Source organism: Macaca mulatta, chromosome 4 (genome assembly GCF_049350105.2).
Source record: "Macaca mulatta isolate MMU2019108-1 chromosome 4, T2T-MMU8v2.0, whole genome shotgun sequence".
In the NCBI taxonomy this organism is placed as follows: Eukaryota; Metazoa; Chordata; class Mammalia; order Primates; family Cercopithecidae; genus Macaca; species Macaca mulatta.
The window spans coordinates 165,542,126-165,556,420 of NC_133409.1; the positions used below are offsets into that span (position 1 = coordinate 165,542,126).

A 14,295-nucleotide genomic window follows, 5' to 3' on the forward strand; every position below is an offset into this window, starting at 1 on the left:
TTTCGCTTTGTTAACAGACCATTTGGCCTTGACACCAAGAAACAGAAAGAAAAGAAACACCTAACTAGAGGAAAATAAGTGATCCTAAAGTGTTTTGCTTTGGGAAACATGAAACACCACCTTGTCTATAATTGTAACCGCCCCCAACTACTTGCATTTTCCCGGAGGTTCAGGAGAGGCTAGGATGGATGATAGTGTATAGGATGGATTTTTAAAACCTGTATTATTAAGACTTACATTGGCTGGGTGCAGTGGCTCATGTTTATCATCCTAGCACTTAGGGAGACCAAGACAGGCGGATCACTTGAGCCCAGGAGTTTGAGACGAGCCTGGGCAACATGGTGAAATCACATCTCTACAAAAAAAATATAAAAATTAGCCGGGCATGTTGGTGCACGCCTGTGGTCTCAGCTACTTAGGAGGCTGAGGCAGGAGGATCTCTTGAGTCCAGGAGGTCAAGGCTGCAGTGAGCTGCAATCGTGCCACTGTACTCCAGCCTGGGCATCAGAGGGAAGCCCTGTATCAAAACAAAACAAAACAAAAAGCAGTAACAACAACAACAAAAATAGAACTACATCACTATTACCTAACACTGTATATGCATTTATCCATGTGCAGCTTTATTCTACTCTACAAATAATTATATTCTATTTGTTCCCAAAGCTAAAGTAATGCAAAAATACAGGAAAGGACAGAAATATGTCAACAAGTTTAACATCCGAAAGTTAATAAAATGATCATATTTATTCTACTCATAGAATTCTTTACATGACGTTTTTCTGAGCAGAATTTTTTGAACAGAACTTTTTTAGAACAGAATAATTGTCTGTAATTATAGATTCACAGAAATGAACAGTTTTGTAGGAAAAAAATCAATTATTTCAGTAATTGTAAGTGTAAAGACCAGGCCTTAGTCTTTCGGCTTTAGTTATCTGATCTGAAGGAACTGCCAAGGAATATTACAGATCTGACCAACTGCGAGGGATCCTAAGTAACAGTGTTGCTATTGGGTTTGTGCCAAAAGATCAATTTATTCAACAAAGTGCATTTGAAACTTAGCACTGAGGACATGACACAAACTCATAAGAAAAAGAGGTCCAGTTGCAAGGATGAAACTAACTGAAAACGGCAAGTAGCTTCTGGTGTGGGGTCTTTCTAGCTAACAGCTGCCTTCATGTTGGAAAAAAGCTCATAGAAATGACAACGTTCCATTTATTACGGTAAATGTAAGAAGACATTCCAGACAGATTGCTCCACAGCTGCTTCCTCCCACCCAACTCACCCGCACCCCACCCCGGCACACTCACACACACACGTAGACTCTCTTCCAACCACTGGCCTCAAAGTTTGGCATTTCACCCTGACAACTGAACAGGGCAGCAGTTGCCTGACACAGCTGCGGTCTGGAGGCAGAGGTTAGGAGATGGGATCAGGGACTTTCAGCTCCAACTGTTAACTCAGGGAAGGATGATTTTTGTAGAGTCAGGCCGGGTCTCAAACAGCATGCTGTCAGTTACTAAAAACCCCATAGAGTGCAAATCTCAAAATCCGATTTGAAAATAGAAAAAAACAACAATTACTGAAAGTACATGAGATGTTAAGTCATCATAAACTTTTCATGGTGCAAGTAGGAGTTTTGTGCAATGGACTGTGTCTGTTAAGATGGAATGGGTTTTTTTTTTTTTTAAAAAAAAAACCTCTGGGCCGGATGCGGTGGCTCATGCCTGTAATCCCAGCACTTTGTGAGGCCGAGGCGAGCAAATTCCTCGAGCTGAGGAGTTCGAGACTAGCTTGGGCAACATGGCAAAACTCTGTCTCTACAAAAAAATAAAAAGATTAGCCAGGGGTGGTGGTGCAGGCCTGTAGTCCCAGCTGCTTAGGAGGCTGAGGCAGGAGGATCATTAGAGTTCAAGAGGTCAAGGTTGCAGTGAGCCATGATCATGCCACTGCATTCCAGCCTGGGTGACACAGTGACACCTTGCCTCAAAAAAAAAAAAAAAAAAAAAAAATTAAATTAAATTTAAAAAAATCTCTGAATACTGTGGTGTCCATGAACATCAACACCACATCTTTCTATGTTCTTTCATGATATTTATCATTTTATAAATATGTAGTTTTTACAGAGTTGTGATCAGTGGGCAAACAAATGAAATGATCTTGTTTTATTTTCCCCTCCCAAAGACCATTCAATCAGATGATTCTAGTAGTCCTTTCTCTTCTCTGCAAGAATGCTGCAACTCTGGCTATAACTCTTTATTCTTCATTTTGCTGGAATGTTGACAGGCCATAGTAAGACAAGAGAAATTAGTTTAATTGATGCTATGGACTATGCTTTGGAATCTTTAAGTAGTTTTTAATAATTTAAAAGAAATTTAATTTTAAAATTCAAAAATATAATTGTTATAATATATTTTTTAATAGCTGCCCAAAACTTGGAAGAATAAGACAAAAAATCAGGAAATATATTTCTAGGCATATGTTTTAAGGCTTGACACAATATCTTTAGTCATTTTTAATATCTGACCAAAACTTTATCACTTTGCTCTTCCATTAAAGAAGTGAAGCAGATGCTTTGCTTTTACCATTTTGAATAGAATTTTCCCCTGGCATATTGTGTGAGCACGTAATATCTATAACATAAATAACAGCTGTCATGGCAATCCATGATGCCTGATGTGCTCTATGGATCACATTTATTTTGTATAAATGTAACACTTATGTTTTATAACTATTTATTTATTTTGAGACCAAGTCTCGCTCTGCTGCCCAGGCTGAAGTGCAGTGGCACGATCTCAGCTTGCTACAACCACCGCCTCCCGGGTTCAAGCAATTCTCCTGCCTCAGCCTCCCAAGTAACTGGGATTACAGGTGCCCGTCACCATGCCTGACTAATTTTTGTATTTTTAGTAGAGACGGTGTTTTGCTACGTTGGCCGGGCTAGTCTCAAACTCCTGACCTCAGGTGATCCACCCGCCTCAGCCTTCCAAAGTGCTGGGATTACAAGCGTGAGCCACCACACCCAGCTTATAACACATTTTTAAAAATGTGAGATGTGACTCACTAGTGGGGTCATGAAATCAATTTATTGGGTCTCAGCCAGAATTTTATAAAAAATGAAATAAAAAATAAAATATCCGAATGTGTGGTACATGGTAAGAGAAAGTATTGTTTTATGAAGCTTGAACATAATGAAATAAGTATTCACTTTAGAACAAAGGAAAACAACGACATTTATATTTTTCTGTAATTAATAATCAACTCTTTTATATTCATAAACACAATTACTCAGCTTAGTACATTGCATTAAAGGTATTCAAACCATTTAAAAGTAATTTTCTATTCATTTTCCATGGGCACCATTAGAGAATTAACAGGCTAGCATTTGTTGACACTATTTTCCATAAACAGATTCTCATTCCTCTGGCATTTATCTACCATGAAATAATAATAGAGTCAAGGGCTCCTGATTTTCATTTTACTATTCTCTAATAATGATCTATCTCCATGGTAAAGATGTGACACTTTCTCCTTATGATGCATGGCTCTACAACAAAACACGATCTCATTGGAAATCGATAAAAAATAATTCCAATGAGTCTACATAAACACCCATCCATATTCACACATAGCCTTACTTATTAAAACCCTTCACGTGTTTTTGAACTCTCTTCTCAAAAGTCACAATGTTGTGGGCAGAAAAAAAAAATTAACCCACTTAGTTGTATCTTGCACTGTACATTTCAGTGCTATGGAGAAAACAGGCAAAGTAGAATATAAAAAGAAACATCGATCTTGAAGGGTCAAAGTTAACATTTGTATAAGTGTTGGAAAACAAATGTAGAAGCCCCCACACTCTTTTGAAAAACCACAAACTCTGCTTTAGCATGAAGCCTGCTTACTATACTGACGGGGATATCCAGCACTGAGGGTTAGGTGCTGGGGTACTGCTTTCAGGACAGTGAGAGTTTTACCTCTGAATGGAATTCACAAAGAAGCTGTTTCATTCAAGTTAACATTAATTTCTTTATTTTATTCTGATTTCCATAAGTTTTTGGGGAAGAGATGGTGTCTGGTTACATGAGTAAGTTCTTTAGTGGTAATTTGTGAGACTTTGGGGCACCCATCACCCGAGCAGTGTACACTGTACCCAATTTGTAGTCTTTCATCCCTCAGCCCCCTCCCACCCTTTCCCTCAAGTCCCCTAAGTCCACCATAACATTAAGTTCTAACGGAAAGGAGTTTCCATGAGAAGCAAGTGCAGAGACTCAAAAGGGCAAGAAACACTCTTAAGAGTCCCCTCACCGATCGTTTAGTTCAAACCATTTACTGTAAACTTACTCTGTGCCAGGCACTACACTGGGGCTGGAGACAGAGATGAGTTTCCAGTCTAGTGGGAGAGTCCCCAAAGCACACAGTAAAGCACCATTCCATATGCCAAGGATATGACTGAGGTATACTCAAGATACAAAGGAGGCAGACAGAGCGCAGAGCCACCCAACCCAGATGGGGAGCTGATGGAGATCAATGGAAGTTTCTTAAAGAGGTGATGTGTGAGGTGAGCCTTGCAGAAGAGGTAGGGGCACTTCCCCGGGGGAAGTTAGGTTATACAGCAGGATATAGGCTCAGGACATTGCAATAAAGGTTACACAATATGAGTCTGGTAAATTTTGAAACAACATCCGTTTCATTTGGTGCAATCCAAGCACTGACTTTGTTCAGGATACCACAAGGAGTGAGGGGTTGCTGGAACACACGGTGAAACATGGGAGAGGATGTAAGAGATAAAGCCGAAAGGGGCAAAGGTCAGTGCAACATCTCACATAGGAATTAAAGTGGGAACAGACACAGGCCGGGATCTTATGCTGCTACTAAGATACCAAAGTCCTAGGATCACCTAGGTATTCAAAAATACTATTCAATACACTTTAGAACACTAAGACAGAAGTTAAGAACATTTAAAGGACATTTTAATCATAATTCCTCCTCATTAAAATTACATCTGTCTTCCTTTTTTTTTTTTTTTTTGAGTAATTTCAACCTTTACTTTCGGTTCAGGGGATATATATGCAGGTTTGTTACGTGGGTATGTTGTGTGATGCTGAGGTTTGGGGGTGTGAATGATCCCGTCACCCAGGTAGTGGGCACGGTACCCAGTAAGTAATTTTTCAGTCCTTGGACTCCTCCCTCCATCCTATCTCTAGTAGTCCCCAGTATCTGTTGTTCCCATCTTTATGTCCATGTGTACCCATTAATTAGCTTCCACTTGTAAGTGGTAACACGTGGTATTTGGCTTTCTGTTCCTGCGTTAATTCCTGGTTACATGAGTAAGTTCTTTAGTGGTAATTTGTGAGACTTTGGTGCACCCATCAATCGAGCAGTGTACACTGTACCCAATTTGTAGTCTTTTATCCCTCAGCCCCCTTCCACCCTTTCCCTCAAGTCCCCTAAGTCCACTGTAACATTAATTTCTAATGGAAAGGAGAATGGTCTCTAGAGGCTTCCACGTTGCTGCAAAGGACGTGATTTTTGTTCTGTTTTATGGCTGCATAGCTTTCCGTGTACACCTGTCTCCAAACCTTCTTGTTCCCTTCAACTTCTATCACACATTATTATTATTATTATTTTTTTTTTTTTTTTTTTTTTGGAGATAGAGTCTTGCTCTGTTGCCCAGGCTGGAGTGCAGTGGCACGATCTTGGTGCACTGCAACCTCTGCCTCCCGGGTTCAAGCGATTCTCCTGCCTCAGCCTCCCAAGTAGCTGGGATTATAGGCATGCGCCATCACACCCAGCTAATTTTTGTATTTTTAGTAGAGATGGGGTTTCACCATGTTGACCAGGCTGGTCTTTAACTCCTGACCTCTGGTGATCCACCCACTTCGGCCTCCCAAAGTGCTGGAATTACAGGCGTGAGCCACCGCGCCTGGCTAGCCATTTTCTTTTCTATGTTATGTAGGCAGTTCCGAAATTTCTCCTACAACAAATCACATTTCTATAAACAGTTTCTACATGGGCATTTTTTTTTGACAGAGTTTTGCTCTGTCGCCTAGGCTGGAGTGCAGTGTGCAATCTCGGCTTACTGCAGCCTCTGCCTCCTGGGTTCAAGCAATTCTCATGTCTCAGCCTCCTGAGTAGCTGGAATTACAGACTTGCATTACCATGCCTGGCTAATTTTTACATTTTTAGTAGAGACAGCGTTTTGCTATGTTTGCCAGGCTGGTCTTGAACTCCTGACCTCAATGATCTGCCCAGCTCAGCCTCCCAAAGTGCTGGGATTACAGGCGTGAGCCACCGCGCCTGGCCCTCTGCATGGACATTTAATCTTATGTTTTCCTTGAGGTAAGTTTTAAGGTGTGAGATTACTGGGCCACCGGGTGTATATATATTTATGGACTTTTTTTACACAGGTGGAAGAGGGCCAGGTACTCACTGTTTTGCTCCATGTGAGGCCCGTGGTGTGGTGTTCCTTGATGTATGCTTGAAGCTCACTCCAAATGTTCAAATATGACTTCACCCAATCCACATGACGCAAATCACTTTGTTGTGAAAGAGAGTGGAAGAAAGCAGAGTTAGGATCTAAAAGAAAATTTTAAAAAGATTGTGGGGCACACAGTTATCTAGTGACTAGGGCCCCTGGAGCCTGAAGTAATTGTCCTTGCAGCCTGGTCACCATGAAGCGCTTCAGAAGGGAACCCTGGGAGGAAGCTGGCCCAGCACTCTCCTGAGGGGAGGCGGCAGGTGACCGGATGCCCTGAGCTCCGGGTATGGAGCAGAGGGACCACAGAGAGGGGACCCGACAGAGCTAAGCTGACTTGAGTAGGGTGTCCTCGCACTGTCCCTGTCAGCACTCATGTGAAGGGGGCGTAGCATGGAGGCTGTTTCTTTCTGTGCTGCTTCTGATGCAAAATGAGAGACAATACGCTCCCAGGAATGAGAATGGTATTAAAAAGAAAAAAAAAGAAAAACAGCATTGGGTTCATTTTCTCATAATTCTGTTGAATTATTTGGTTAAAAGTGTAATCAGGCCAGGCGCAGTGGCTCACGCCTGTAATCCCAGCAGTTTGGGAGGCTGAGGCAGCTGGATCACGAGGTCAGGAGTTCAAGACCAGCGTGGCCAACATGGTGAAACCCCGTCTCTACTACAAATACAAAAATTAGCCGGGCCTGGTGGCACGTGCCTGTAATCCCCCAGCTACTTGGGATGCTGAGGCAGGAGAATCGCTTGAACCCGGGAGATGGAGGTTGCCATGAGAGGATATCGCGCCATTGAACTCCAGCCTGGGGGACAAGAGCTAGACTCAATCTCAAACAAAACAAAACAAAACAAAAACTGTAATCAAATTGGAGAATTTCAGTCATTATGACTGACAAAGACTTTGGTATAGGAAGAAAATTGATCTCTTACAAACAGGTAACACCCCTTACTTTTAAAGGGACATTTATTGAAATTCCCTTAATTTAATATTTTGAATGACAATACAAACCAGGCAGGGCATCACCAGTATTTTTATCTCTATTTTACTGAACCAAGGGCTAGTAAAATGCTTACCTTTTATAACGGGATTAACATAAAAGATTGAAAGAATTGTTAGAAATATTAAACTTATAGATAGGTAAAAATAGTTGCGTTTCCTTTTGGGAATTTTTACCCATAATATTTTCTCACTTATAGAAGTCAAGGTAATGCAAAAATGATGACATTTGAGTTAAGAAAAATTTAATTATGTTCCTGGGCCATTAATCTGAAGATAATCACGAATGGAAATCTCTATTATTAAAGCTCTTGTAATAATGCCTTGTCTCTAGACATATTTTGTTTTCCTTGAAAAGCCCTAAAGTACCACCAGCATGTTTAGAATCCTATTGTATTAGGGCATGCCATTTAGAAAGAGTGAAATTGGGAACCGAAGTCATAATTATTCACTCCACAAATAGAAAAAATGTGAGTGTGGTTTTGTTCTAGATTTTTAGATGTACTGATTATATTCATCAAATGTATGAAAAATCTCATTGTCGCTTTATCTCACCTTCACAGTCAAAACTCAAAAACTAAGTGTAGCTCCAACGGTTTCTCCCGTTAGTTTCCTAAGTCTGTGGGGTCTTGTAAGGGTCTTAGTACAGTGCCTTGTGCATAGGAAGCAGTATACACATAGCTGTTATTAGAGCTTGAACATTACTTCAACATAAATGTACACACATATGTCTATGTTTGTATGTGTATGTACATATAACACACACGTATGTTTGTAGACATTATAGAAATTGCATGTTGACATTCAGTATACTTTCTTTTCTTTTTTTTTTTAGAGACAGGGTCTTGCTCTGTTGCCCAGGCTGGAGTGCAAAGGTGAGATCATAGCTTGCTATAGCCTCAACCTCCTGGGCTCAAGTGATCCTCCCACCTCAGCCTCCCAAGTAGCTGGGACTACAGATGTGCACCACCATGCCCAGCTAATTTTTAAAATCTTTTGGTAGAGATGGGGGGGGTCTCACTATGTTGCCCAGGCTGGTCTTGAACTCCTGGACTCAAGCTATCCTCCCTCCTCAGCCTCCCAAAGAGCTGGGATCACAGGCATGAGCCACCATGTCTGATTCAGTTATTTTCTATTAAAGAATTTAACAATGGATGAAGTCCAAGTCTATATGGGCAAGTTCTTTTTTTTTTTTTTTTTTTTTTTTTTTTAACCAATGCAGTATTATTTTGACTTGAACAACGTTCTAGCAAAACTTGTGATAAGGACTAAGAGTATGGTGCTCTTTTACCTGAAGTCAGTCTTTAAGAGGTAACAAATTGAGCAGGACCCAAATACACATTGGGAGCTGCAAAACTATCTTCAGTTTTCATATACTCTGGAAGAAGCTATGGTAGGGGAATGTGAATTTTAATGATTATGACTCAGAGAGGCCACACCTCTATCAAGCTAAAATAAATGACTCGCTCTATTCATATATTGAAAGAGCCAGGCCAGGCGGGGTGGCTCACGCCTATAATCCCAGTACTTTGGGAGGCTGAAGCGAGTAGATCATTTGCGGTTAGGAGTTTGAGACCAGCCTGACCAACATGGCGAAACTCCGTCTCCACTGAAAATGCAAAAAAAATTAGCTGGGCATGGTGGTGCTTGCCTGTAGTCCCAGCTACTCGGGAGGCTGAGGCAGGAGAACTGCTTGAACCCGGGAGGCGGAGATTGCAGTGGGCCGAGATCACGCCACTGCACTCCAGCCTAGGTGACAGAGTGAGACTCCATCTCAAAAAAAACAAAAAAAAACAAAAAAAGAGAAAAACAGCCAATGAGCAGTCAAGCTGGTGGTAAGTGTTGCACAGATACAGACTCCACAGCTCACAGTCCTGTTTAAACCTCAAGGAAGTCTGCCTTTTTATTCCTCTACCTTCGGTCCTATCTGCCCAGTGGGCAGCAGTGACTCACAAATAACTACGACACAGAGACGGCACGGCGGGCTTGAGTCCACCAGTAAATGGGTGTTGTGTGGTGTGGAGTATGCTGCTTAGTCCGCTTTCAGAAGCTCAAAGGTGACCTGGGAGTGCTTTGACTACTCCTAGCAGTAAAACGAATGCATTTGCACCTCCAGCTGCGTTTCTTCGGCTTCTTGTACAGTCTTGAGGTGGTCCACTGAGCTGAACTGAGTCGTCTTTGGTACTACTGGAAGTACATTTTCTACTTAATTGCTAGAGTTAACACTGAGGGGCAAATACTGAACTCTCTTTGTGAACAAAAGTATATAGAAAACCCAACCCATTTGACTATGCTGCTACCTGGGGAGAACCCCTCACACCCATAGCCCCAACATATACTCAGGGAGGGACTGGGAGAAGGACAGGAGCTGATGAACTGAGATACCAATTAAAATAGTCTCCAAGGGTGGAATGTAAAAAGGCATAAACTTAGGTAGTGCTTGAGCTGTCCTGAACTGGCATGTGTAGGTGTGTGCCTGTATATCTGGAACAAAAGAAGTCACTATGGGTGTATGTTCATGCTGTCATATGATATCCAGGTTTGGCAACTGAAACTTGCTCTTTTCTGAAATGTCATTTTTATGTCAGAAGAACAGGCCATCTTGCATTTCTGATGCCTTTCTCATGCGTGCCGCGCACTCCTAAAGTCTCTAATAAAACACGGCAACATTTGGAGGCGTATCATTGGGCACAATTGCCTTGATGCAAAAAGTCTGTCACTGAGCACAATTGTTTTAACCAAAGTTTTCTCAGGGTGGGCAGAGCCCCTAAGAGGAAAAGCGGTGCACTGAAGACCCTGGAATTAGGAGTTCTGTCTGCTAAAGCTCCTCTTCCTAAAAGCAACATGGAACAATTAAATTATGTGAGGGGAATGTGATGGTTGTTTTTCTTTTTGTTTTTTAAAATATAATAGCTTTATTGAAATATAATTCACATCCCATATACTTTAGCCATTTCCAGTGTGCAATTCCATAGTTTAGCTCAGCAGAGTTGAGCCATCACCACCACAATCAATTTTAGAACATATTTGTCGCCCCCAAAAGAAACCCTATACCCATTAGCAATTATTCCCCAAAAGGGAGTAATTACTTGAAACTTAAAAAAAAAATCTTAAACTTTTAAAAGTTTAAGTTTTCCCTAAATTTCCCCAGTCCTACTTTCACTTAGCACAATATTTTCAGGGTTCATCCATGCTGCTGCCTGAATAAAAGAATGAAGTATCAATACTCCATTTTTTTTTCATGGCCAAATAATATTCCATTGTGTAGATATACCATATTTTATTTATTCATTCATCAGCTGATGAACATTTGGATTGTTCCCACCTATTGGCTATTATGAATAATGCTGCAATGAATATTGTGTACAAGATTTTGGGTGAACATACGTTTTCATTTCTTTTGGAAACATACCTAGGAATGGAATTGTTGGGTATAGCTGCTTTTTTTTTTTTTTTTTGAGATGGAGTCTCACTTTGTCACCCAGGCTGGAGTGCAGTGGCACAATCTCAGCTCACTGCAACCTCTGCCTTCCGGGTTCAAGCAATTCTCCTGCCTCAGCCTCCTGAGTAGCTGGGACGACAGGTGCATGCCACCATACTCGGCTAATTTTTGTATTTTTAGTAGAGACAGGGTTTCACCATGTTGGCCAGGATGGTCATGAACTCCTGACCTCAAGTGATCCACCTGTCTCAGCCTTCCACAGTGCTGGGATTATAGGTGTGAGCCACCACTCCCGGCCTGCTTTTTATAGTAAAAAAATATTGTTACATATTTCTTAACCTGAGGGATGGATGTATATGTATTTTTTTGTATTGTAATCCTTTACACCTTATGTATATTTTATAAATATTCTTTTGTATCTACTCAATGTTTTTAAAATTTAAAAAATCTACAAAAGAAAGACTGATGAAAATTTTGAATATGTAATATTAATTAATGGCCTGGAGTATACTAGGTATTTATTTATATATTTTACGCAATTTTTCTATATTCCCTATAAAATTTGTCTTACATTGTTGTAGACCCTTTTCCTCTGGTTCTAATTTTCACATCTGCATTAGTAAAACAAAGGGGTGAATTGAGGCCAGGCACAGTGGTTCATGCCTGTAATCTCAACACTTTGGGAGGCTGAGGCGGGTGGATCACGAGGTCAAGAGATTGAGACTATCCTGGCTAACATGGTGAAACCCTGTCTCTACTAAATATACAAAAATTAGCTGGGCGTGGTGGTGCATGCCTGTAGTCCCAGCTACTTGGGAGGTTGAGGCGGGAGAATTGCTTGAACCTGGGAGGTGGAGATTGCAGTGAGCCAGGATCATGCCACTGTACTCCAGCCTGGCAACAGGGCAAGACTCTGCCTCAAAAAACCAAAAAACCAAAAAAAAAACGTGAATTGAAGCAATAATCCAGTAATACAGGTTCTTTAATTTCCTTCCACCTGAACAGTCTGGGTCAACACATGAGACGTCTCCAGGTGCCTCTGCATTTGCTGACCAATGGTCACTTCTGTTGCTGCCATCTAAGAGCTCAGAGGGAGATCCACGCTGGAGTCCAGGGCCAGATGCAGGTAGAACCTTGCTGCTCTTATATTTGCCTCATCCCTTCCCTTAGTTCCTAGGCACGAGCCACATCACATTTAGCCAACTGTTTATAGAGTACAAGGCATGACCTTATCAGAGGGGGAGGAATCTCATGATATCCCTTAAATGGTTTAGGACACATTTTCCTGGATATTTCTTCAGCTCTGCCATGTCAGAGCTTTCAGTTTGGGCCTATTTTCTATTCTGACTCCAGTTTAAGTTACTCTGGGATCTACTACTTGTGCTGTCGAATGCAAGGTCCTTTCACGCTGGTTCACCAGGCAAAGCCCCTTGGTTTAGACTCATCTATACTTTCAGCAGCGCTCTGAATGGCTGCTGGTCTTACAGGTGTCTCTGTATCCACCCCAGTTGTATTTCATATTAACTGAGTCTCCGATTTCCTTCTCACTGCTCTGGTTTGTTGTTTCATCTCATTCTGTTCTTGATTCACACTTCATTTCCTGATTCCTCCTCTCGTCTATAGCTCACCCTCCAACTCTACTTTGATCCATGTAAAGGTTCTGCACCATACAGGGTTGCTCCATCACCAAGCTCTCTGATTATTGTGGGAATACATAAGATAGTGACATACATTCAAGTGGGGAGAGTTTATTCATTATAAGTGAACTGAGGCAGACTTTCTAAAACACATATATTATCTGGATAATTGATTACACTTTCCACTTGACTTTATCTGCAAAGATTAGATTTTCCTTTAAAGTTTATAGTACATTAGTGTAGAGCCTTGAAAAGGAATCAGTAGTTAACTGCACTGAGTTTTAGGGACAAATGTCTAACAAGTAATCAACTGAAAATTTGGTGAGTAAAGTAAGGTACGTACCTGTGTTTGTAGTCCTTTAAGACCCTGTTAGTGTAAAAGGTGGCAGCGTCATTCATCTCCTTGACATAAGGACCGGGTTTGGGGGACTGAGAAAACAGGACCGTCACCCAAGCATAGAAGGAAAAAAAAATAGGATAAGAAAGAAAATGCCTTAAAGAAGAAGAAAAGCAATGGAGACGTGTGGACTTGAAAGTGGGAGGCAAATGTTGCTCTGTAAAGGTTGATAAAAACACTTTCTACAGTATCTCAGAACAGAAAGCACTGAACTTTAAACAGGGTAGGAGAAAGCAGATGCATTCGGCCAGCTTCCTTCAGTGCAAGGAGCGTGAAGGTAACTAAGCTACGAGTTCTCCTAAATACTCCAAAAGTGTGATGAGGTGAAGAGGCAACATTCCATCTAGACTCACCACAGCTATCCATCCAAGGGCAGGGATGCTTTCGCTGACGGCCGAAAGATGATTAAACATGTTACTCCCCCGGTTTCTCTCTCTGAATGTTTGGATTTCCTGAATCTTTTCCGATATGGGTTTCAGAAGTGTGGCCACATCATTCTGGAAGCAATCAAACATCGGGGGCTGTTACTACAGACAGAGCAGACGCATAGCACCTCTATCCATGTTGGCCTAAGCAGGAGAATTCAGGACTTGCCATCTGTCAAGGGGTCTAAAAGAAACATATAATCATCTTTGAGAATAGCACGCATTTGTTCTTGGTTATGGTAATGCTGTGCTTTTACTGTCTGAAGTATGAAAATTGCAGATATTTTTAACATTATTAATGCTGCGGCTTGAGATGTGGAAAAAACCCAGCAGTATAGCACAGTCCCCATTTTGAAGACTCCTTCACGGAAGACAGTGAAATTGAGTGTTGATCATTTATATTTCAAATGGCAAATAGATTACACACTGCAATAACCCCGGTATAAAGTTGGGTAAGACTGGAAGGTTAGTAAAATGACATCATCCTGCTCCTGTGGGAAAATGCTTTGGGAGAGGCTTCCTGGTTTCACCATAGTTACCATAATCCATGTGAAAAAGTGGAAATCTTTCACCGAGGCCCCCCTGCCCTTTTTTTTTTTTTTTTTTTTGAGACGGAGTCTCACTCTGTCCCAGGCTGGAATGCGGTGGCATGATACTGGCTCACTGCGACCTCCGCCTCCCAAGGCAGGTGACTCTCCTGCCTCAACCTCCCAAGTAGCTGGGACTACAGGTGCCTGCCACTACGCCCAGTTAATTTTATTTTTAGCAGAGGCGGGGTTGGCCAGGCTGGTCTTGAACTCCTGACCTCAAATGATCCACCCACCTCGGCCTCCCAAAGTACTGGGATTACAGCCGTGAGCCACCACGCCCGGCCCTTTTTAAGAAAATGTGATGGCTTATCATATTTATAGTGACTTTAGTCTTT

General features: G+C 41.5%; 1 protein-coding gene across 1 annotated transcript in view; it reads right to left on the reverse strand.

Annotated features, from left to right (window-relative positions):
- The window catches only part of CAP2 (cyclase associated actin cytoskeleton regulatory protein 2), a 166,641-nt gene that overhangs the window by 36,875 nt on the left and 115,471 nt on the right, over nucleotides 1-14,295 (reverse strand). Inside the window, 3 exon segments of the mRNA NM_001266532.1 lie at nucleotides 6,428-6,533; nucleotides 12,892-12,977; nucleotides 13,299-13,442. Coding sequence (NP_001253461.1) covers nucleotides 6,428-6,533; nucleotides 12,892-12,977; nucleotides 13,299-13,442 — 336 coding nt within the window.